Below are 24730 nucleotides of genomic sequence, written 5' to 3'. Positions count from 1 at the left end.
ACAACTGCAATGTCTCCAAATTGGAGATTAATTGAGGGAATTTAATTATATCATAAATAGAATGTTACACAGTCATTAAAATCATTGTAGAAAAAATCTAATAACATGAGAAAATACTAACAATATTAAGCAGAAAAAACAGGTTATAAAGCATGTATAAATAGTCTTTTTTAACTAAAAAGTAAAACATATTTATAATTTACATATGTGTTCATATGTATGTTAATAATGGTTTGTATATGTTGATTATTTTCTCTTATGCTTTGAGTAATTTCCATTATTTTCTAAAATGAACATGTATTTCTTTCATGAAAAGAACTCTCCACTCCAAAATGAAAAAAAAAATTGTCTTTTTTCACATTCAGCTTTCCTTAAGAAGGACTTGCAAAAGATCGGGTTCTCTGATCTTCGATGCCGGACAGGACTGAATTAAAGAGAAGGGTAGAAACTATTAAATATTCAAATCTGCTGCTATGAACAGAAATGAAAACTTGATGACTCTGAATTGAGGAGAGGGCTTTTGGAGGAATAAGAAATGTTTGCTTGCAATAAAAAAATAAGTCAACCCTTGAAGTCATTATGGCTTTGTCACCCTCATGGGGATGGGCCCGCATCCTAAATAGCTTTTTCACCTACATCCAGGATGAGAAAAAGGCACACCTTGCATGAGAGGACACTATAACTGGTGTATACATGGGGGTGAGAGCAGGAGCTCAAGCTGGGCTTAGAGTCGATACATTCCCCAGTGCACCAGGGGTATGAGCCAGCCCTGGCTATGGTAACTTCCGGTGGGAAGAAAACAGGGAAGTGGACACAAGAGGGTAACCTGAATTTTCTTGCCATTATTCAGACTTTTCAGTGCATGCTCCAATTCACACTAGCTTTTAGAGTACTTTCGGAAAATAAATACTCCAAAAGTCAGGCCCCCACCTCGTTATGGGAACAGCTCAGGATCACCTCCATGCTGCGCCTCACCAGCGATCTCTGCTCTCCTTCCTGCAAGCCTGTAATTCATGAGTGTGCAGTTTCCTAAGTCTTTTCTGAGCTCTTTGTGCTACTTCGGTGCAGCCCCAGGCCATCACTATCTGCTCTGCTTCCAATGGTTTTAATCATATCCATGCTTCCCTTGCCTTTTTTCCTCCTGTCTTAAGAAAAGCAACTTGAGGATGGCACCCAGCTGCCTAAAAGACTTCCTACTTTCATAAAGTTTAACACTTTCTGCACCAGATGGGTGTAATCCTGATTTTCTTCTTAACACATCTTGACAACAGTGATGCTGGTTGGGTTGCATATGTCTTGAGAATTGATTTTGCTGTCACCCCAATACCGCTGGACTATGGTGTCCAGTAAACTCTACATGTTTTTAGAATGGTAGAGGATTTTCCTCCAGTTGGTCAATATCTCTTCTCTAAATGGGCTCTAGAAATATGTCTTCAAAGGATATTATTGAGTGTGAATGACAGGAAGACTGTCATTAGCCACATATCCCTGAAATGAAGCAAGACAGAGACAACCTCTGAGGCAGAAGACAGCAATTACTCCCCGTGTCAGGTTTCCTCTGCGGAGTTTGTCAGGAATGGAGGAATTTGCTTGGGCACAGAAAAAAGCAGGTAAAAGGGGATTCATTGACATATCTAAATACAGAAAAATCTGTTTTTGCCCCATTTGACCAATCACACATCACACCAAGAGCGAAACAGAAGGCCAAGAGAAGTATATAAAGGACCATTATTCACGGCCACTTACCTCTAGTGTAGTTAATACAATCTTCTCAACTGAAGAAAAATAAGCCTCCCACAAGAATTGTGTCTGCTGTCTAAGTGCTAGGATTTTATCCTGATGAATAGACCTGATTGTAGAAGGAATCTGTAACACAAGGTGAACACATAATAATTATACCTGTAAAACAAAGCCATGCCATTTGAACAAAATAACCCAGTAGGGTTAGGCTTTTATTTTCCATATCACTCAGCTTCTTGTGTACAGATTTACTAAAAACCACCAGCCCCTAAGCTAAAATCCCCCTAAGAAGTGCCAACTATAAACAGCACTTAATGGGAATCACCCTCAATGACCTTTAACGTGAGGAAGTTATAGTTTGCTGATTCAGTAACAGTTTTTCAGTTGCTTAGGATGTTTCTGTGAAAGCACTTGCTGTTTCCTCCTTTTAGGATCCCAGAAATCCTCAACTCTGCACATGGACAACCAAACTTGACAGAGAAGTGGCTACAGGTTTTGGAGAGAAGGCTGAAAACTCTATCCTTCAAGCACTCAAAGACCTGTCACCCCACCAACTGCAAAACATCCACAAAAGGGCTTTTCAGGAAACATCAGTGAGCCTCTCAATCCAAACAGAAGCTGAGGTTGGTCATTTCTGTCTGCATACACCTCTTAGTTTACCCTTTTGAGCCTTTCTGCTCCTCAGAACTCTCTTTTTGACTCCAGTCCTTACCCCCAATCTAACCTGATCTGTAGAACATACACATTTACCAATGACTGCTCTCTACCAGGCTTTACAATTTTAAGGAAAGAAGTATGTCCCATCCATCCTGCTACACTTTGTAGGGCTAGAAGGGTGGCTTTTACCTAGTAGCTATTCAAGAATAAGAGCTGAATGTGAACATAGCCATCTGAAGTCACCATGTTGTTGTTAGGTGCCGTTCAGTCGATTCCAAGTCATAGCGACTCCCTGTGACAGAGTAGAACTGCTCCAGAGTGTTCTCTTGGCTGTAATCTTACAGAAGCAGATTGCCAGGTCTTTCTCCCGAGGAGCCTCTGGGTGGGTTTGAACCACCAACCTTTTTGTTCGCAGCTGAGTGCTTAACTGGTTGCATCACCACTGCTCCATGAAGTCACCATATCATTATTTTTAATAGTAGTGTAGCTTAATGGTTCATCATGGGGCACTGGGGTCAGAAAGACTAAGGTAGGATTCCTGGCTCTATCATTTACTAGCTCTGTTTCCTTGGACAAGTTACTGATATCTCAGACTCCATTTCCTCATTTATAAATTGAGAACACAAAAATAATATAAGGTTGTAATGAAGATCATATAAGTACCTAGCACAGTGCCTAGAACATGGGAACCTGTTGACATAAAAAAATAGGTTGCTATCGAGTCAATTCTGACTCATGGTGATCCCACATATATCAGAATAGACCTGTGTTCCACAGGGTTTTCAGTGGATGGCTTTTCAGAAGTAGATTGCCAGGCTCTTCTGTCAGGAGCCTCTGTGTGGACTCAAACTGCCAACTTTTCAGTTAGTTGCCAAGTGCTTAACCATTTGTACCATCCAGGGATTCCATTATTGGCATGTTGTTGTTATTAAGTGCCATCAAGTCCATTCCAACTCATAGTGACCCCATGTGACAGGGTGGAACTGCATCCACAGGGGGCAATCTTTATGGAATTGGCTGTAATCTTTATGGAAGCAGATCGCCAGGTCTTTCACCTACATTATCGACATAAGGAGATAACACTCAAAGTTGGACGAATTGGCTTAATATCTTCATGTGTACTTGCTTGGGTCCGGAGCTCCAAAGTGTGATTCCTGGGTTTCTGGCAAGTTTCCTGGGCTTGTTCCCTATTTTCACCTACAGTTCAAGGTCTATTTCATTTATGGAGTCTATACTCTTAGGGGAGATTCCTTGTGATTAGTAACTGCCCTTTTACACTAACCTCTTTCTGCATGCTTGCCTCTCTAATGCGTGACTAATCAGACAGGCATGGTGGGCCTGGGCTGACAGAGGAATGCTCTTTTAGCTGCTTTAATAGGAAGGTTACCCATGGTACTGTGGTTAGAATTACATCTGAATTTCCACTGGAGGAGAAGGAGGTGGTAGCACACTCTTTCATTCAAGATTCCTCTTAGGAGGAGCAATGGAACTGCTTCACAATAAGAACAGAAAGAAACACTCATTTGCTTTGGCAATGCTCAAAACCATATTAAATCTGTGCTCCAAAGTGTGTATCTGGGTTCCCGGCCTGGAAGAAGCATGGAGGCACCAGATAAAGGAGAAACACTGGCAGGCAAACAGTAGCCTGAAATCAGGGCTCAAGGTCAAATGGAAGTAAAATATACATACGTACACATATATATATATATATATATATATGAATTTTCTTTGACTTATCAATCCTTGATATGATCGTTTCATGACCTTCTTGGTATATATTACCATATATATTAATATATATACAATATATTACTATATAGGGAGAAGGTAGCAAAACCATCAGATCATGGATCCTTGATGAGTCAAAGAAAATTCATTTTTATTTACTCACTGATAAAATTACCTGGATTTCCAAAGAGAGATTAGAAAATAAAATATCTGGCTAAATGTTCATAATCATGCTGTCTTCTAAATGTCAATGGTATTTCCTTGGAGTCATCGAGGTTGGCATCCCTGTTTCATCCTGGTTGTGAGGAACCAGCCCATCAGAAACAATGCCTAGAGCTGTCATTGCTATCTGGTCCCCCAGAAAATTGAGTGAGCTGTGGTTATGAAAGGTAAAAAGGAATAACATGAATTCATCTACCAATATGTCCCCCTCTCTCATATACGCTGAATCCTGATTATGATGGTTAATTTTGTGTCAACATGTCTAGGCTACGGTGCCCAGATGTTTGATCAAACGCTAGTCTGGATATTGCTATGAAGATATTTACACGTGAACAGCACTTAAATCAGCTGACCTTAAACTAAGCAGATTACCCTCCATAATGTGGGTGGGTCTTATCCAATCAGGCCTTAACAGCAAAAATAGAGGTTTCCTGAGGAAGGATTCTATTTCAAGATTATAATTAGGCAAACCTTTGGAATTTCCAGTCTGTCACCTGACCTATAGATCTCAGACACAAGACTACTGGAGTTTCCAGCCTGCCATATGACCTACAGGTTTTGGACTTGTCAGCTCTCATAATCATGTGAGCCAGTTCCTCAAAATAACTCTCTTTCTCTCTCTATATATAGTATATTATTTGTATATAATATATATTATATATGTATATACTATAGTATATAATGTATTACATATAATATATATTATCTTTATGTATATATAAATAATATACATTATATACTATAATATGCATTACTGGTTCTGTTTCTTACAGAGAATCCTAAGGCACTGGTCTTATTACGTCCTGTATCAACAAATTTTTTTTTTTTATCAACTGCAATGCATTCCATTTGTTTGTGTATATGATACAAGTGTCTGACAGCACCCTGCAAAGACAAATCCCTTACTCCGGAAAAGAATTCCAATTGACTGCAAAGACAGAATTCCAAGTTTTAATGGCATTTGTCTACTGGTTATTAATCTGCTTGTCCTGAGAGACAGGTATGGGAAGTTGATAAATTAATTCCAATTTAGCCGGATTGTTTTGGAAGTTGCAGGACTCAGTGAAGTCTTAATAAAAGGTCATGTTGGTAACAAAACTAATGGAATCTACCAAAATAGATATAGGAAGGCAACATCAAGCTCTCTTGGTGACATGATGACAAGAATATGTGCAAATAAAAACATCTGAGCTGTTCTGAAACAGGAAACGAAAAATTGTAACATAACAAAAACATTTCCCACAGCAGACATTCGGGCTCGGTGCCAGCTCTTTAAAACTATTGTTAATGACAGTGCAGTAGCTGTTCAATACGGAGGCAGCTGTGCAGAGACAGACTGCATAGGAGAGGGGAAAAACACAAAAAAGTTCAGGGAGGGGGGCAATGAGAAACAGTCTTCAGGCTCACCAGTCAAAAAGTTGCTTCAAAAGGTGAAATAATGAGTCAACTTCGGGGAAATGGTAGAAACAGATCTCCCACAATTAAAGGGTCCTGGAATGTTCTCCATCCCAAAGACAAACACCCAAAATGTTCCTGTCAAATTCATGGGACTGTTGGTATGTAAGAGGAGAAATTATAGCTGGTGATTTTTATTCCCTTTATTCCCAAGCTTCTTTAATGGGCATCCATTATTTTAAATAAATAAATACAGTGTACGTTTGGCTGTGTATATTCTCAACAACAACAAAATAAATAAAAGGGAGGAAAAAAAGAAAACATGGAAAAAAGAATGACATATATAACTTTCGCTTGGCCTTTCATGAGTAAACATTTCAGGCATATCTCGTCTCAGTGGAGGGTGGTATTCTCAGTACTAATGCAAAAATGTCCTTAAAAAAATCATAAAGAGGAATCACGGCCATAATGTGGCCCTTTCACAAAACTTCAGATCCCTTTCTCAGTTAACACCTAAGAAATCAAGTTGTATTTACGGCAGCATGAGTTACGCCACATGAACAGATTCTGCCCAATCACCTGTTCCTCTTTGGCGTCTGAGGCTTAAGGGGCCACAGAGATCACGAAGCTGAATACCTAGACAGAAGGAATGTTCCAGAAACTGTGGTCAGCTTAGCTCACCTAACCCACAGCCCTCTCAGTTACAGATATTTCACCTGTTACTTAGGGAGGCTACTGTGTGGCTTCACCAGCTAGCAGACTGGCCTGCAGTACAAAGCAGAATCAACAACAGTCAAAAAGTCAAGTTTCTAGATATTGAAAAAAGCATGGGGATTTAAAAAAACAAAACCATTCTCCCAATATTTATGGTGGATTCGAAGATAAAAAAAATTTTACAATGCTATTAAAAAAATTAAACTCTATAATTTTAGAGGAAAGCACATTGTTGTTGTTAGGTGCCGTCGAGTTGGTTCCCGTAGGCTCACAAGCGACCCAATGTACAACAGAACAAAACACTGCCCAGTCCTGCGCCATCCTCACAATTGTTGTTATGCTTAAGCCCACTGTTACAGGCACTGTGTCAATCCATCTCATTGAAAGGTCTTCCACTTTTTCACTGACCCTCTACTTTACCAAGAGGAAAGCATATGGCAATTTATGTTGAACCTAAAACACTGTTGCACAAAGGGCTTTAGGAATCCTTAGTGGCTATTACAGGCCTGAGATTTCTCTGCGAGCACTGTATCCCCCCGCCTCTAGGGAGCTCATCATGATAGACTTCTACTAGGTGCTGCTCTTTAAAATACACCTTTTTTTTTTTTTTTAAAGCTAACGTGCACTCGGGCACCCAGACTGGATCATTTGAGCAATGCCAAGACTAATTATAAGAAAAAACCCGAGAGACCTGTTCTTTCTGGAAATGAGTCTGAAATTTCAAATGCAGAAACAGGGAGAAGGGAATCTAAAGTGAGTGGTACGAAACTCTTTGGCACCATTTCTAAAAATTCTGGTTATTGAGGGACATGGATATCCACCACTTCATACCATGAAAGCTCATGGTTCTTTACCAACGACTTCTTATCAGAATATATTCCCTGGACATAGGCAAGATTCTTTTGGAAAGTGAACAATGTCATATTAAATGACTTCATATTCTCCATGACACAGGCGATTTTCTCATGGTAAAATTTCTTTTATGGAGCTGACCTTTTGGATTCATCTTCTTTGAAAGCTTAGACGGGGCAGAAATAATCCACTGACCTGTGGAAGGCCGAGGCCCCTTCCTTACCTGTAATAACAATCTCTCATCGCCTATGACGGCGGCTTGGTTCCAATTAATCACTTCAGAGAATGGTAACTCCCATCCGTTGCTGAGCATCACAGGGACGCAGGCAGCCTGGGTAGAGAAGAGGACTCCGTGAGTGTGAGGAAAGGGACAGAAGAAACTATTTCAATCAGGGAAAAGTCAGTACAAATTCAGTTACTGGCATTTCTGATGTTGCAGGGATCCCAGACTGCTTAGGTCAGAGGAGAAGGGAGTCTTCAAGTTACCATGTGAAGGCTGGGTGTCTTCAGCCTAGACTGGAACATTTGCAAGTCTTGCTCTAGACGGCTGAAACCCCAGTTCTATTCTAGTACCTGGTTTGGCTGACCTTACTTCCATGGAGAGCAGTGGCCTCATCGAGAAGACTTATTGATGTAACAAAATCTTTCACCACCAAAATACTAGCATAACACCAACCTTGAATATAAACAGCTTTGCCACTGTATCTGCCACAAGCCCATTTGCAAAGTGGTTTACCCCAAGGTCATGAGCAACAAAGAGCAGAATGGGGCTTGGCATTCCTAATTTTGTGGACTTAATTATTACAGGGTACTGACTTCGCCCTCGCTCTGCAAGGCACCCAGATTGGAACCTTGCTTCCTTTGGGTGAAGAGATCCAAACCACTGTTGTACCAATTTACTATCTGCACAGTGGTCTAGCAGCCAAGGAACATCAGGCTAATGACAAAATCCTGCTTGCAAATAACTCCTAATCCAAACCAGAGAACAGTTTGCTCTGTGCAACATCTCAGGAGGCGACAAGGACATTAGTGACGGTATGCTTCACAGAACACACACAGCACACTGGAAAAGACTTTCAAGAGAAGGAAGTCCTTGTGTCGGAGGACATGACGGGATGATTTGAAGTTAGGAAGACAGGGACAGGAAGTTATGAAGCAGCGTTATGGACGCACAGGTTCCACTAAGTCACAGACACAGAGGAGCAAAGATCACAGCAGCAAGGGGACAAGGAATAGAGGATGAGAGAGGTCAAGAGCACACCCACTCCTCACTATCAAGAAAGGCTGGTTGCCACTTCCCAATAGAAACCATGGACAACTGTCTCGGCAGGAAAAGGCATTCTGTAGAGGGAGGTTAATGAGGGGAGAGACCCCCACATAGGCTCTGCAGGTGGAGGCAGGGACCAATGAGCTGCAGAGCCTCAGAATAGCTGAGCCAAGGGAGTAGCACCCCTGACGGGCATCACTCTCAGAATTTAGAGAAACCAGGGATGGCAAAGGAGGGGGCATAACAGATAATTCTGCTTTGAGGGAGAACCAATAATGAACCATTTTCATTGCTCTTGACATTGGCTTCCAGGGAAATGTCAGGGCATCCAGCTAGATTGTCTGGCAGAACAGGTTGCAATGAGATCTACTACTGTTTGCAACCATGTCCTTGGAGAACCCACCTCCCCTGTTGGTAAAACCATTTAATCTTGTCATGCCCCAAAATCAAGGTGCCATCAAGTCGATTCTGACTTGTGGTGGCCCCACGTGTGTCAGAGTAGAACAGTACTCCACAGGGTTTCCAAAGGCTGCTTTTTCAGAAGTAGATTGCCAGGTCTTTCTTCCGAGGTGCCTCTGGGTGGACTCCTCCAATCTTTTGGTTAGTAGTCAAGTGTTTAACCATTTATGCCACCCAAAGACTCCTAATGTCCAAAGGCAATGAACAAATCCCCTTCTCCCTCCATGCTCCATTTGTTTTAAAAAAGTTCTCACATTTCCTTGGGAAAACAGATTTCAGGTCCTGAAGGGAAGCCACGCCTTCTGCTTAGATATCACAGGAGAGGTAATAAGGTGAAATCCACTCAGCCTGACACCAATCCTCAGCCCAATTCTGGGGAGGCTCTTACCTGCAGAGCCTCCAGGAACCTGAAGGACCCAAGCCTGCGACCACGAGGAACCAGACAGAAAGTGGCATTGTGCAGCATTTCCCGATAATCATACCTAGAAAGAGAGGAGGAGAAATCAGCAAACAAGACCCATAAGGATGGGGATGAATAAACACCTGGAACGCACATACCCAGACCGGCTTCCATTGGGCAGGTGGGTGGGGTTTTGTTGCACGAACGAGAACAAATGTGAAATGTCAGGTTGCACACAGCAAGCAGTACATAAAAGACAAGTCTGATGGTCTCAGTAACAATTTGACTCAGCCCCGCCTTTGTCTCTGAAATCACATTTGCATGTCTTCATGAAATATTTTGCCCCTTTAAGGTCAAAGAAGGGGGAAAAAAAACCTTCGTTGCTAGTTCATCTCTTTATTTAATGCCATCCCAGCCTGCAAAACTAAGACTATTCTTGTTCCCCATCTCCTAAAACCATGCTATTAAAAACTCCTCAGGAAAGTTTCATTGCAAGCATGGAGCAACATTTTTTTTCTCCTCCAAGCCAGAGTTTCTACCTTTAACAAAACATTCGGTTATCCCAGACAAATATCCCCATATATGAACGGCTGACATGATTTAGAGGGGAAAGAGGAGCTCAGATGGAAGGAAGCTCACCTAAGAAATAGGGAAAGAGAAGCAATGAGAGAAAAGACAAAATACTAGAGGGTGCAGGGAACTGGACTACAGGAGAGATGGTCATTTCTTTTGCACAAGAACCACTTAATGGTATCACACTGTTTCTACACTTGAAAAAATGCAGAGTGCAACATGGATGTCACCTGTCTCTTCATGCCAGTGATGTTCAGGAAAGACAAAAAGGATTTCATTTTGTTTAGGGCTCTCACTTTAAAAGTGCTTACCACAAAGACGTTCCCAAACACCCAGTTTCAAGTTCATTATGAGTTTAAGAAAACGGGGGAAAGCAGAGATGGCTCGTGTCTTGTGAAGGCCCAGATTCCCAGAGCCAAGATGAAACCACTCTCATTTTTCAAAAGCTTCCGATGTTCGGCAGACACGTGTGACTTTGACAGCAGCATATGTCACCAGCATTTTCTGACTCTTATAGTCTAATTTAATCATAGCCTGAAGGCACTGGATTCTTCCCTCCTCTTCTTGGGATACTGATATATACATTTATATGTTTTAAAGTCCACATCTATTTTTATATTCTCATACAAACTAGGCATATGGGAGTAAGCCAATTTTCGATTATAAACCTGTCATTAAGAAGAGACATCATGCAAAGGACCATTTGCTTAAACAAGCGTGTACAACTAATTTGCACAAGAAAAGGTCACCGTGAATGGATTAGGATTATCTCCACAGAGAGTAAAATAAAAACCCTTGCTGCATTAATTAAACTGCAAAATAGACTTCAAAGCAGAAAAGATTTTTAAGAGGGCGTAAATTTAGCTTAAAAACATATTAAATTATGATGGCAGTGGCTTCTCTTTTCCTCACCAGAGAATAATAATTGACAAATATCTTCAAGTTCAACTGTTGATAATGTCTGAATTTCTACCTGATTTTTTCACGGACGAGAGGAAAACACAGGCTCACACATGTGTGCACGCACACACACACACATACAAATATATGTATGAAGTTTAAATGGAATTTTTTTAAATATAGAAAGGTTGAATGTACTTCAGACTCCAGTAAGGTTTAATAATGCCCAAAATAGAAACCCCTGAGGGACCAGCACAGAAAGTCCTACAGCCTCAAAAAATGTAAAACCCTAATAACGTTCTGGATTGTAACAAGTTTCAAAGTTGCCACTTGCAGAATTTACTTTAGGGGAGGGGTGGGAGGGAGAGAAGAGGTGGAAAACTTACAGGAAAAATTAAATGATAGTCATACCAGGGGGGTTGATATTTAAATAGTTGTACAGAAAGATTGGAGCCCTGGTGGCGTAGTAGTTAACAGCTATGGTTGCTAACTAAACAGTTGGCAGTTCTAATCCGCCAGCTGCTTCTTGGAAATCCTATGGGGTTGCTAAGAGTCGGAATTGACTCAACGGCAAAGGGTTTTTTCCTTTTTGGTTTATACAAGGATTATTTGGTGATACAGTGAATAAAGCTTACATCATTGAAGCTTGTATTCTTCCACATAATAGGTAACAGGAGATATGGAATGAGCACCTTTGCAAGAGTCAGGAACCCACTATGAGACTACAGACAAACACATGACCTCTCTGAGCCTCAGTTTCCTCATCTGCAAAATGAGCTGGCTGGGCTAGATGACTTAAGATTGCATTTTAACATGCCATTACTCTTTTATGTTATTATATTTAGGTAAGAAAGAAAAACAGCCATTGGGAACATTCCACTACTCCAAAGGTTTCCATAACCATTCCATGTATGTGTGCATGTATAGATATCTGCTCACGTGTACTCAGTGCGTGTCTAACACATGTGCACATGTAGATAAGTATACATAGAAACCTACAGAGCATATACAACTTAGAACAACGATTTTCATCGGGATTTCTAACCATGCCCAGCCCGTAAATCAGCCTCTCTTCTTCCGTTTGTGGGTAGTGAGCCTACGAATGACCAGTGCATTACAAATGAAGGGCTAATGACGTCACACATGTGCGACAAACAAATGGTTCCAGTCAGGCCCGTGTATGTGTTTGGTGCTCTCCCACCTAGCCCTCCTGTGGATCCCGCTCTCCGTTTTGATGCATTTGCGCACCTCACATCCACTTCCTTCTAAATGCGGAAACCCCAATCCGCAAATGCCCCGGTACTCAGGCAGCGTACTGAGGCAGCGAGATCCTTGTCTGACTGCTAGACAAACAGAAGAGTCACCTGAGACCTAAAAAGGCTAAAAAGAACTTAAGGTGTAAAATCTCCTGGGAGTATTATTTTTGTTTTAGGGGCTCCCTGGATGTTGAAAAAGGTGAACTGGTGGCACAATAGTTTAGTGCTTGGATGCTAACTGAAAGGTTGGCAGTTCGAACCCACCCAGCGGCTCCTCGGGAGAAAAGACCTGGTGATCTGTTCCCATAAAGATTACCCAAACCAAACCCACTGCCATCATCTGACTCAGTGACCCCATAATCGTTTCCAAGGCCAGAAACCTCTACGGAAGCAGACTGCCACGTTTTTCTCCTGCAGAGCCGCTACTGGTTTTGACTCGCTGACCTTTCAGTTAGCAGACGATCGCTTTAAGCACTGCACCACCAGGGCTCCTTCCATGAAGATTAGAGCCTTGAAAACCCTATAGGGTAGGTAGTTCTATTCTATCCTATAGTGTGGCTATGAGTCAGAATCAACTCCAAGGCACCTAACAACAACAGCTGGGTTGTGCAAATGTTTAATGCTCTCACTCTCAGCTGTCAACCGACAGGTTGGAGGTTTGAGTGCACCCAGAGGTGCCTGAGAAGAAAGGCCTGGAGATCTACCTTCGAAAAATCAGCTACTGAAAATGCTGTGGAAGCCTGATTCTACTCTGACACACTCAGAGTTTGACACACAATGAATCTACAGGAACTGGTAATCCGCATTTCAAAAGCAGACTGTGGGAAGTGGGCCTTCAGGAATAACACAGTAATTCTGTGGATATTCTCCCAAGCAGAACAACAATTGAGGTGGTAAAAATTATTTTAAAAACCGGTCATTTAAAGTCTCTGGAAATTGACCCAAGGGCACAATAGCAAATGGAGAAACATTAATTCAAGGAATCTACTAAATTTCAGCAAGAATAATGCTAATGTGCGTCATTTGAGCCACGGCCTGTCCACCACCCACCCCTACCAGCTCCAGGCTATGGAAGTTCTAACCTGGACCAGTGCAACCAAGAAGACAAGGCTCCCTCTCCCCTAGCTACCATCAAGAAAAGGAAAAGACAAGAGACAGAATGGGAGAAAAATACTTGTAAACTATATATCTGGTAAGAGACTTGTATCCAGAATATATAAAGATCTGTTACAACTCAACAATAAAAAAGCAAATCACCCAATTTAAAAATGGGTAAAGGACTTGAATAGACATCATCCCAAAGAAGATATACAAATGGCCAATAAACACATGAAAAAATGCTCAACATCATTAATCATTAATCATTAGGGAAATGCAAATCAAACCACAATGAGATACTGCTTTGTACAGGCGAGGATGCCTATAATCAAAAAAACATGAAAAATACCAAGTGTTGGTGAGGATGCAGAGAAATTGGGATCTTCATACATTGCTAGTAAAAACATAAAAGGATACAGCCACTTTAGAAAACACTTTGGCCGTTCCTTTTAAATTTAAAAATGGACTTACCATACGACCCAAAAAATTATACTCTTGGGCATTTATCCCAGGGATTGAAAACATTATCATGCAGAAATCTGTCAATGAATATAAACAGCAGCTTTATTCATAATAGCCCCAAAATGGAAACTTCTCAAATGTCCTTCAATGGGGAAACACTTAAACTGTGGTACATCCTGTCATAGACTGAAGTGTGTCCCCCCAAAATATGTGACAGCTTGGAATTAGGCCATGATTCCCAGTATTGTGTGGTCGTCTGCCATTTTGTGATTGATGTAATTTTCCTATGTGTTGTAAATCCTAATCTCTGCCTGTGGTTAATGAGGCAAGACTAGATTATGTTAAAGAGGGTTCGGGTGGGATGTTACACCCTCACCCAGGTCATATCCCTGATCCAATGTAAAGGGAGTGTCCCTGGGGTGTGGTCTGTACCACCTTTCATCTTACAAGAGATAAAAGGAAAGGGAAGCTAGGAGAGAGTGGGGGACCTCATACCACCAAGAAAGCAGCACCGAGAGTAGAGCATGTCCTTTGGACTTGAGGTTCCTGCCCTGAGAAGCTCCTAGACCAGGAGAAGATTGATGAGAAGGACCTTCCTCCAGAGCCGACAGAGAAAGAAAGCCTTCCGCTGGAGCTGATGCCTTGAGTTCAGACTTCTAGCCTGCTCAACAGTGAGAGACTAAACTTGTTTGTTAAAGCCATCCACTTGCCGTATTTCTGTTATGGCTGCACTAGATGACTAAAACACATCCATACCCTAGAACACTTGTCAAAAATAAACTGGAACTAACTATTGATACGCACAATGACATGGATGAACCTCATGGGAACTTTGCTGAGTGAAGAAATCAATCTCAAAAGGGTACATACTGCATTATTCCATTTACACAATCTTCAGGAAATAACATAATTTCAGGCATGGAGAACAGATTAGCAGTCATTAAGGATGCTGAAGGAAGATAAGGAGACTTGGCAGGTCAAATGGGGGACAATCTTTTAAAGGAGCCCTGGTACTGTATTGGATAAGCGCTTGGCTGCTAACTGAAAGGTCAGCAGTTCGAACCCACCCAGCGGCTCCAAGAGAGGAAAGATTTGGAGATCTGCTCCCTTAAAGATTACAGCCTAGGAAACCCTCTAAGGCAGTTCTACTCTGTCATATAGGGTCTCTATGAGTCAGAATCAACTCAGGGACACACAACAACAATCCTTCTCCATTGTTTAAGTTTAGAGATGTAAGCCAGTTAAAATCATAAACTACTTACAAGCAAAAGATAATTAACTTAAAACACATGTTATCCTTAGCAAGAAAGTAAGTAGATAAGGAAGATGGCTGATCTCAGAGAACTTTCAGCTTTAATAGATGGTTCTGTGATCCTTTTCAGATGGTCTTAAGTTCCCCTACTGTGTAAGTGATGAAAAGGAAGGTGAAATTGTTTTCACAAATGACTGCAAAGAAAATGCAATAAAAATGGCACAGCCCTGAATTTAACCTAGAAGCTAGGACCGCTCTATGGCCATAATAATTTTCTTCTTAAAGGTGTATTGAATAATGTGTAGGATACACCCCATTTAAAATGGGCTATGTGATGATGTCCTTCCCTTCCATATAAAGCACCTCTTTATGCTGGCAGCAAGTTAGAGCAACTAGGAAGAGGAGACAGCAGGTAGAGTGCAGAGGCTCTCATCCAACCAGGAGTACCTGCATCACTTGGGAACTGGTACAAATGCAAATTCTCAGCCTCGCCCAGGCCTGATGAGTCAGAATTCTGTGTGTTTACAAGACCTCCAGGTAATTGTAATGCATCCTAAATTTTGAGAAGCACCAGCATGGTAGTTAAGAGCTTAGTAATTAAAAGCTTAGTGGTTAAGCGGCTTTAGACACAGTCAAACCTGGGTTCGAATCCCAGCTTTGCCATTGACAAGCTGAGTGCTCTTGGGAAAGCTATTTCATCTGTCTAAATCAGTTTCCTCATTGGCAAATGAAGATAATAACTATATTGTGAGGATTAAATGATAAAATTTAATTAAAGCCCTGGTACATTATAAGCAATCCATAAATGGTAGCTATTATCACCGGGCTGAAAGGAGGCCACAGGAGATAATCAAAAATAGAGCAAACTTGAAGTTAGAAAACTTCCAGTTTTCCTGAAGTTAGGAATTTGGGTTCTGGATCTACCACTTCCTGTGTGATACAAAGCATTTAACTCCTCTGAGCCTCAAAGTTTTGAAGATCCCGTGAAATCGTGTATACACACTATAGCCTGCAAGCTATTATGGTAAATTATATCAGATAAGAGGAATCAAAACATATTAAAAAAAAAAAAAAAGTAACAATAAAAGAAAAAAAAAAATTCCAAAAGACAGAGCCAAGGAAGAAACGTGGAGCAGACCCTTTAAAGTAAAATGAAAACAGAAGCTGTGAATCACAACAAAACAGCAGCTTCTGATGGTAAGGGTTTTGCCTTATTATCCAAAGCTACATAGACAAAGATGTTACCAGTGCAGCGTGTCCACAGCTCCTCCTGTGGGTCCCACAATCCCTCAGTAGCATGCACATTTGCCACGTGAGCCTGCTTTTTGCTAATCAAAGAGGATAGGGAAGAAGCAAGTGATCCAGTCTCTCGTCTCTATAGTCACACAATTCCAGTCTCCCCAGGATGTTGTTACAGTTTGTCTCTAGTATTTATTTATGAAATAACTTATCTACAGCTGACCTATTCCCTACAGCCCCCATCCTCATCAGTAATTAATCTTCTTTGCTTACACTCAGGTTTGAATCACATCCTATAAAGAAAGAAAACAAACAATTTATGACTATTATAGTTCAATAAAGTGCATTGGGATGAGGGAAAGAAAACGAACATTCTTTGAGCACCTCCTGTGGGCTTTTTTTCATTCTTTCAACAAACATTACTTGAATGTCTACCAAGGATCAGGCACTACTCAAGGAGCTTACTGTCCAGTGAAAAGATGGATGTTATCCGGTGACGGTTATTCAGTGCAGCAAGTGCTAGGATGGAGGCATAGAGAGGGAGTGGTGTTATGCAAAGAAGAGAACAACTGCTGCAATGGATGGGAAGAGTGCTTGCTGGAGGAAGTGAGACTGAGCTGGGAATTCAGGGAGGAGTAAGAAGATATCGGCTTGGCAAAGGGGTAAGAAGAAGCAATGGGCATTTCTGGGGGTAGGGATAGCAAAGCAGGAACAAAGTTGCCAAGGTGAGAGAAGCCATGTGCAATTTGGGGTGGCTGAGTGCAAAGTGCGGGGGATGGGGAGGGAAGGGGAGACTGCTGGTACAGGCCAGGTCATACTAGGAGGACTTTGTATGACATCTCCTGGGGCTCAAATGTGATCCTGTGAGGGTGATCATGAGTCACTGAAGGGCTTAGGCAGAAGAATGACATGTTACTAATGGAACCCTCTGGACTTTATATAAGCCAACATCATAGGCAAATTCAGAGAGCTCGAAAACCTTGCCAAGGTAGGTCACAGCTAGGACCAGCGGCATTAGTGTTCCTGCTCTGGGCTTGCTGATTCTAAAGGTCATTTTCTTTCCACTACATCACACCGCCTCCTCTGTCAGCCCACACAACGGGCAGTGTCTGATGAAGCAAAGTCCTAAGCAGTGCACCTAGTTTCAAGCATTGGCAACAAAGGGCTACCATTTAAATGGCCCCTTTCTCTCCTACTCAAAGCTCTACCCCACGTCACCACCAGGAGTTCAGCCCAGACTGAGCTTTGTTATTTACTAACCTTGTTGTCTTAGACCCTTGGCCTTTACAGATTTAACACTCAGCATTTCAATTATTTTCAAGAGAACTCTAAAGTGCATGGCATGTAATAATATGAAATTGGCTTGAGGCCTAGATTTGAATTGAGAAACCTGAGTGGGAGCCAATCTTTTGTCTGGAAAGTGGGCCCAGCTGGCCGTGTACTATATACTTGTTGTCCTGTAAACATACGGTGCAGGGCAGTAGTGGTTCAGTGGTAGAATTCTCACCTTCCACGTGGGAGAACCGAGTTCAATTCCCTGCCAATGCACCTCATCATGGACAGCCACCACCCACTGTAAGTGAAGGCTTCCATATTGCTATGATGATGAATAGATTTCAGCTGTGCTTCCCGACTAAGACTAGGAAGAATGGCCTGGCAATCTACATTTGAAAAGCAGGCAATGAAACCCCTATGGATCACAACGGTCTGATCTGCAAACCATGGGGATGGTGCAGGACTGGGAAGCATTTCATTCCATTGTGTATGGGGTCGCCGTGAGTTGGGTGTCAACTCAATGGCAGCTAACAACAACAAATACACAGTGGTCTTAAAGAATTCATTAGAGTCCACTGAGCGTCAGTTCCTTCACAACACCTACTCACACAGTCTTTGTACAGCATGAATGCGCTACTGTACATGCCTGTGTTGGGCAAATGCAAATTATAACACGTGCGGTGTTAGGTGCTGACCAGATTAGCTGCAGCCTCAGGGACACTGGGGCCATGCAGAGGGAAGGCACTCACTATTTGGAGGTGGAGTGATTCCTCACACAGCAATTCTGTGCCTTGAGCACTGCCTGCTGCTAGAACCACCAGGGCACCTGGTCATGCCAAAGATTGAGAATTAATTTCTTTGTGAAACTCTTCAGTATGGGGCTGCCTAGTGCAAGTGGTCCATGAAGAGAGTAATCCAGAGCTGGGCTTGCTGATTCTTTTAAAGGCCATTTTCTTTACACTACATTATGCTGCCTCCTCAGCCAGCCCACACAATGTGCCATGTCTGAAGACAACCTTTCTCATGAAGTGAAGTCCTAAGCAATTCACCGAATTGCAAACAGTTCTGACAGTCCAGAAATTTACACTGGGACCAGCTGGAAATGGCTGCTTGCATATATTAATGAACCCAACATGGATCAAGTGTATCTGGGACTTCCAAAGATGTAGAAGACTATCTCTGGCCTGCTCATTATAGCAACTCTACAGTTAATATACGAAAGCAAGTAAAAAAAAGGAAAAAATGACAGCCACTGATAACAGTTATAATAATGATAACACCCCCGCTTGTTAAATGCTTCTTGTGAGCCTGGCTGAGCTACACGTTCTATACGGATTATCACACTTTGTCTTAGCCACCATGTGAAACAGTAGGGTGTTATTGGCCCCACTGTACAGATGATCAAGCAGAGTACCAAAGTTTTGTGAAGCTTGTGCAAGGAGAGCAGGATCCAAGATGAACTCCGCTGTTTCCCAGAGCTGCCTAGAAGGCAGGAATACCACAGCGCCAGGATGGTACCAGCCCTGGGTGACAGTAATCTTGGGAAGCTTTCTGGTGGAGGTGAGCTTTTGGAACATCAGCTTTTATACTACTGGATACTGAATTTCCAGCTGTTTGGAGATAAAAGTGATTCCAGGGCATGTGGGTCTCAATTCTCCTGTTAAAATAAAACATTTCTGGAGCCCTGGTGGTGCAAATGGTTGAGCACTTGGCTGCTAACCAAAAGGTTGGCAGTTTGAACTCACCCCGCCCGCTCGGCAGGAGAAAGACCTGGCGGTCTGCTTCTATAAAGATTACAGTCAAGAAAACCCTATGAGGCAGTACTACTCTATCACATTGGATCGCCATGAGTCAAAATTGACTTGAGGGGCCCTAACGACAACAATGATCAGGTGTAACATAAAATCAAGTTAACTTCTTTGACCATGAAATAAGGAATTAAGCTGATACCAAGTTTATGGTCAATAGAACATTTCTGAAAATGCTTAATACAGGGATACCTGTGTAGAGGGGAGGAAGAAGTCATTAAACAACAGAAGAGTCGGCAGAACAGTTACGTGGGATGGATAAACTGGTCCAGACGAGGGCACAAGGAAGTTGGCACAGCAAGAACTAAATGTATGTCAGGCCCAACAGTGACTGGGAAGCCTGAGGTCATTATCTTACCATTAACCTTTTGCCAGGCTTCACTCCATGAAAACAGGCCAAGTGGAGCGGGGCCAGGAAGCATGGAGAGAAGCCCGAGAAGACCAGAACAGGGGCGAGCTGCTCACAGCCTCTATCCTCAGGAGGCAGCGCCTCCCCAAGGTCGGGCCGAGGACCACTTTTCCCCCAGCACACCCTTTGCTGGGGACCGAAGGGTGTCCCCAGCAAAGACATGATGAAGTCCTTACCCCCAGTACCTGTGAACACGATATCGTTCGGAAATAGGGTCTTTGAAGGTGTTATCAGTTAACATGAGATCAGTCCAGAGTGGGGGGGGGTCTAAAACCCATCCAAGTGCTGTCCTTATTAAAGAGGAGGAGAGACACACATGGGGGGTGGTGGAGGGGAAGCAGTCATGTGAAGATGCACCTGCAAGCCAAGGAACGCCAAAAAATGCCGGGGCTACCAGACATTGAAAGAGACAAGGAAAGATCAGGGCAGACAGAGAGTACGGCCCTGCCAACACTCTGAATTTGGACTCCTAGCCTCCAGAACTGTGAGAAATTATATTTCTGGACTTTAAAGATACTTCGTGGTACTCTGTTATGGTGGCCCTCGGAAACTAATAAACCCCATCTTTCTTTCCTCTGTTGTCCCTCGGTGGTGCAAATGGTTAATGGACTCACCTGCTAAGCAAAAGGCTGGAGCTTCGAGTCCATCCAGCAGTGCCTTGGAAGAAAGGCCTGGCTATCTATGTCTGAAAAATCAGCCATTGAAAACCCTATGGAATACAGCACTACTCTGATACACATGAAGTCGCTGTGAGCCAGAGTGGACTGGATGGCAGCTTTTTTTTTTCCTCCTCTTCCCTCTGCTTAAATTCCACTCCCACTTCAGGTCCTCCTCCAGGGTGTCACTTCCTGCAGGAAGTCTTCTCCAATCCCTCAAGTCTGGGTTTAGAGACCCTCCTCTTTTTCTCATAGCACCCCATATGGCCTTTCCATTTCTCTCTGTGTTAAATTGCTCGTTTTCTTCTCTTTCTTCCACTAGACTTTAGGAGGCAGGAACTTGGCCAGACTTTCTGTTGCCCCAGAACCTAAGTCAGGGCTAGGTCTATAGTAGGCACTCAATAAATGTCTGTTCAATGGATGAAAAGTGCTCTGTGTCCACAGGTTTGCACTTAGGTGTACAAGGGCTGTGGAGCCAGAGGGAGACAATGATTAGACAGGAGAGGAGCCTTTCTTTCATTGCCACAATCTCCGCTTTTGCAAATAACAACAAACCAACTCTTGATAACATCCACCTTCCCAAACTTCCCTCCTAGGCTTAGGGCAAGCATAGCTTATTTAGGAAATGGAAAGTAGTGTCTTCCACTCATTAATTGATTTTGTCTTTCTCTTGTATATGTTTTCTCCCCTCTGTTTTTATTTCTAAAGGCCTTGCAGAGTGTGAAAAATTTCATCTTCTTTCTGCCCACAGATGAGGATGGGAAATTTGTGTTTTACCAGCTCTGATAAATAGCATCATTTACAATTCAAGTCAGATGCATGCAGAGCACTATTCAGATGGAACCTTCTCCTGGCCTTCCTCCCCATCTGAGCTTAAGAAAAAATATGTAGAACCTCCCTGTGGCTTTGGCAAGTATAAACACAACATTGGCTGCAAAGAAAATGACTCCCCACCTGCAAAAGAAAACTGGGCTCAACCAAACATTCTCACTTCTCTTCTTGATGCAAGGTATTCCTTCCTGCTTGGCCAGCCTTGGTCAGCCCTTGGATTAGAAGGGTGTTTGGAATTCCTGCTGGGTTGTTTGTCACCTGAGTAGACAGTACTCAGGGGCTGTAGGGTGGTGAATCTGACATGTCCTGAATTCTTTGTCAGCGCCTAAGCCTTTCATCTCGCTCACTTAAGTGATTACAAAATACATTGAGAATCCAATTACAGTTAATGAAATGACAGCAGGTTCTGCTAACCTTCCCTGCCCACCCCCTTCCCTACTTTTGCTGTCACTGAGTTCTACTTTCTGACTTCTAACAGGGCCAGCTCTGTTCTGGGTCTTTCGCACTCAACAAGCAAATGAAACCTCAGAACTCTGTGTAGGCTAAGATGACGCATCTTCAAGAAACTATAGGACACCAACATGATATGAAAGTGGCATGAAACCTATAGAAGTTTCATCTTTCACATTTGGGTGTGTAAAAGTATAGGTGCAGCCACTGGACACAAAAATGTGGGTTATGGCTAAAGATCTGATGGCACATACTGTTGATTTACTCAATCACCCTTCCGAGAGTTGCTGAGGACTCGGAAGGCCCGTTAGCCTAGATTCAGCCACTCCCTTTGGCAGAAGCACAGCAGCGCCCTGGGGGAAGAAGTTGTAGTTCTCCGAGTTATGCCTTCCTCCTCCAGCCGGCTCTGCTCAGCACAGTTCCCCTTGAGAAGCAGCTATCTCCCAGGGGCCTCATTCTGGGAAGGGGCGGTGGAATAGAGACAAAATTTCAGCATCTAATGGGCAAAAGGTGGACCAGGGGGCCCTTAAGAAGCCTTCATGCTCTGATATTTACTCTCTGGACAGATGAATACTGAGCAACTCCTATATGCCAGAGACAAAAGACCTCCAGGAGCTGCCCCGTAATGGTCTGTATCATTCCATGGAAGCCAGAGTTTCCTCACCCCCTTTCCTATATTTCCTTGATTCTACTCCTCCTTCAGGTCTCAGCATGCACATGAGCAACAAGAAACACATGTTAGTTCTCACAGGTTTAGGCCAGAATAGGTTCAGTCTTATTCCTCTGCAATCCACTTTCCATAAGGCAACCAAAGACACCTTTAAATGTCACTCCCAGAGGGAAGGAACTCGGGGGGAATTATTGCTTAATGGGTACAGAGTTTCTATTTGGGGTGATGAAAAAAGGTTGGAAACAAACAGTGGTGATGGCTGTACATTACTGTATGATTAATATCGCTGGACTGTATGTTTGAACATGGTTAAAATGACAATTTTGTGTTGTACATATTTTACTGGAGCCCTGGTGGTGCAGTGGTCAAGAACTTGGCTGCTAACCAAAAGGTCCACCAGCCACTCCTTGGAAACACTATGGGGCAGTTCTATTATAGGGTCGCTATGAGTCAGAATCAACTCGACGGCAACAGGTTTAGGTTTTTTTTTTTTACACTACAATACATTTCAGAATGTTACTCCCGGGCTGAGAACCTGCCAGTGGTTCCCCATGGCACTTAGAATAACATCCACACCCCTTTTCTTGGCCAACAGAGCCACCGTGCCCATGAGATCTGGCCTCTCTCCTCACGGCACCTCTCCTTTAACGGCACCTCTCCTTTGATAGCACCTCTCCTCAGTCCCCATCTCCAGCTACACTGTGCTCTCAGTTTCTCAACACATCAAACTTATTTCCATGTCATGGACATGTACTTGTGTGCCCTCTGCCTGGAACGTTCTTCACCCAGATCCACCTTTATTGGCATTCAGTCAAATGGCCCCCTCAGAAAGGCCTGTCTGTCTTCCTGGGCACTCACTGCCACCTTGCCCTGTTTCGTCTCCCTCATGGCACTTCCCGCTGCCTGAATTTGCACATGTATTTCCCTTACTGGTTTACCGTCTTGCTTCCCAAATAGGATGTATACTCCATGAGGAAAAGGGAAACAAGACAGATGCCACTGAGTCGATTCCGACTCACAGTGACCCCATGTGTGTCAGAGTAGAACTGTAACTGTGCTCCACAGGATTTTCAATAGCTGATTTTTCAGAAGCAGATCTCCAGGCCTTTCTTCTGAGCCTGGAACTTCCTTTCAGTTATCAGTCGAGCATAGTAACCATTAGAGCAGGGGCTTATTCACTGTTCTTATTCACTGCTGTGGCTCTAGCACCTATGGCTGTGCCTGGCTCACAGTAAGCTTTTAAGAACATTTTGTTGAATGAATGGCAGTACGCTCTAAAATCTTGTTGTCATATTCCTTAGGGGTTGATAATGCCTGTTAGGTCACAAACTATCTACACTACTGGCAAAGTTCACAAGAATCCATATGAGAAGTTCCTAAAAGAATAGAGAGAAGTTCTCTTTCATCTTTGTTTTACTTAATACCAGTCTTATTTCTCTGGTTAGTGTTACGATTCATCAATTTCTCAAAATGCCATCTGCTAGGAAAGCAAGGGCCCATTAAAAGTGTCTTTAGAAAAAAAAATAAATAAAAAGAACGTCTTTAGCGAGGTTTGTGTAGAAGTGAGTGATATGATAAAAGCTACACAGTCCAAGATCCAGAAGACATTGTTTCTGGTCTCCACATTGTCTTTAACTGTTTGATTTTCAGCAAGTAACTTCAGGTCTGAGTTCCACGCTCATTTATAGAACAGGACAATCACACCATTCTTGTCCACTTAACAAGGCCTACTGAGGACCCAACAAGACAATGCACATGAGAGCATTATGCAAGCGAGGGTGCTTACGAATATTAGCAAAGACAAGGCAACATTTTTCTTGGAACGGACTCCGTACATACGATGCCTAATGTAGAGGATGTCAGAGGCTGGCATTCTTTATTTTTCTCTTTTTGAGTCCGAAGTTGCTATGGCATCTACTCAAAATCCATCCACTGCTTCAAAAGTACAGATCATTTTCCAAAAGAAGCATCTGGAATAGCTAATTTGTTACCAAAGCCGATTATTAGACACACATGATACCGTGGGGCTCTACAGCTGACCACGATGCCCAGTTTTCCACTGTCTTAGGTTTCAGCTATTAACCAATCAGCCTGTTTTCAGGGTCTGAATTGGTAATGAAGATGGCTGAGAACTCTTGGCTACAGAGCCCTTACAGAGAGAGAGCAATTCTGTCACATGGAACGTCTTGTTGCTCGGTTTCCGTTAAGGTATCTTGGCTTTCAAATAAACTGTCAGGTAAAGCTTGACATCAAAACACAAAGCAAGTGTAACTTCCTCTGTAGGGGCCCTGACAGCTTAGCTCTGTGTCGCTCCAAAGGCGACTGCATCCTCTTTGGAAGGATGCCGGTACCACCAACTGCCTCCCTTGGGATTAAACTGAAGCAAAATTCAGGGATGATCTTTATGGAAAGTTAAC

The 24730-nt window shown here is 42.7% G+C and overlaps 1 protein-coding gene across 1 annotated transcript in view; it reads right to left on the bottom strand.

The window, feature by feature from the left end:
* The window catches only part of EXT1 (exostosin glycosyltransferase 1), a 334953-nt gene that overhangs the window by 28870 nt on the left and 281353 nt on the right, over positions 1-24730 (bottom strand). Inside the window, exons 2-4 of the mRNA XM_049853882.1 lie at positions 9423-9516; positions 7532-7639; positions 1747-1866 (exon numbers count right to left, since the gene is read on the bottom strand). Of these exons, the coding sequence (XP_049709839.1) occupies positions 1747-1866; positions 7532-7639; positions 9423-9516 (322 nt within the window). The remainder of the gene's footprint in view (positions 1-1746; positions 1867-7531; positions 7640-9422; positions 9517-24730) is intronic.

The sequence above is a fragment of the Elephas maximus genome, chromosome 15, assembly GCF_024166365.1.
Source record: "Elephas maximus indicus isolate mEleMax1 chromosome 15, mEleMax1 primary haplotype, whole genome shotgun sequence".
Classification (NCBI taxonomy): domain Eukaryota; kingdom Metazoa; phylum Chordata; class Mammalia; order Proboscidea; family Elephantidae; genus Elephas; species Elephas maximus.
This window is presented reverse-complemented; position numbering and strand designations above follow the sequence as displayed.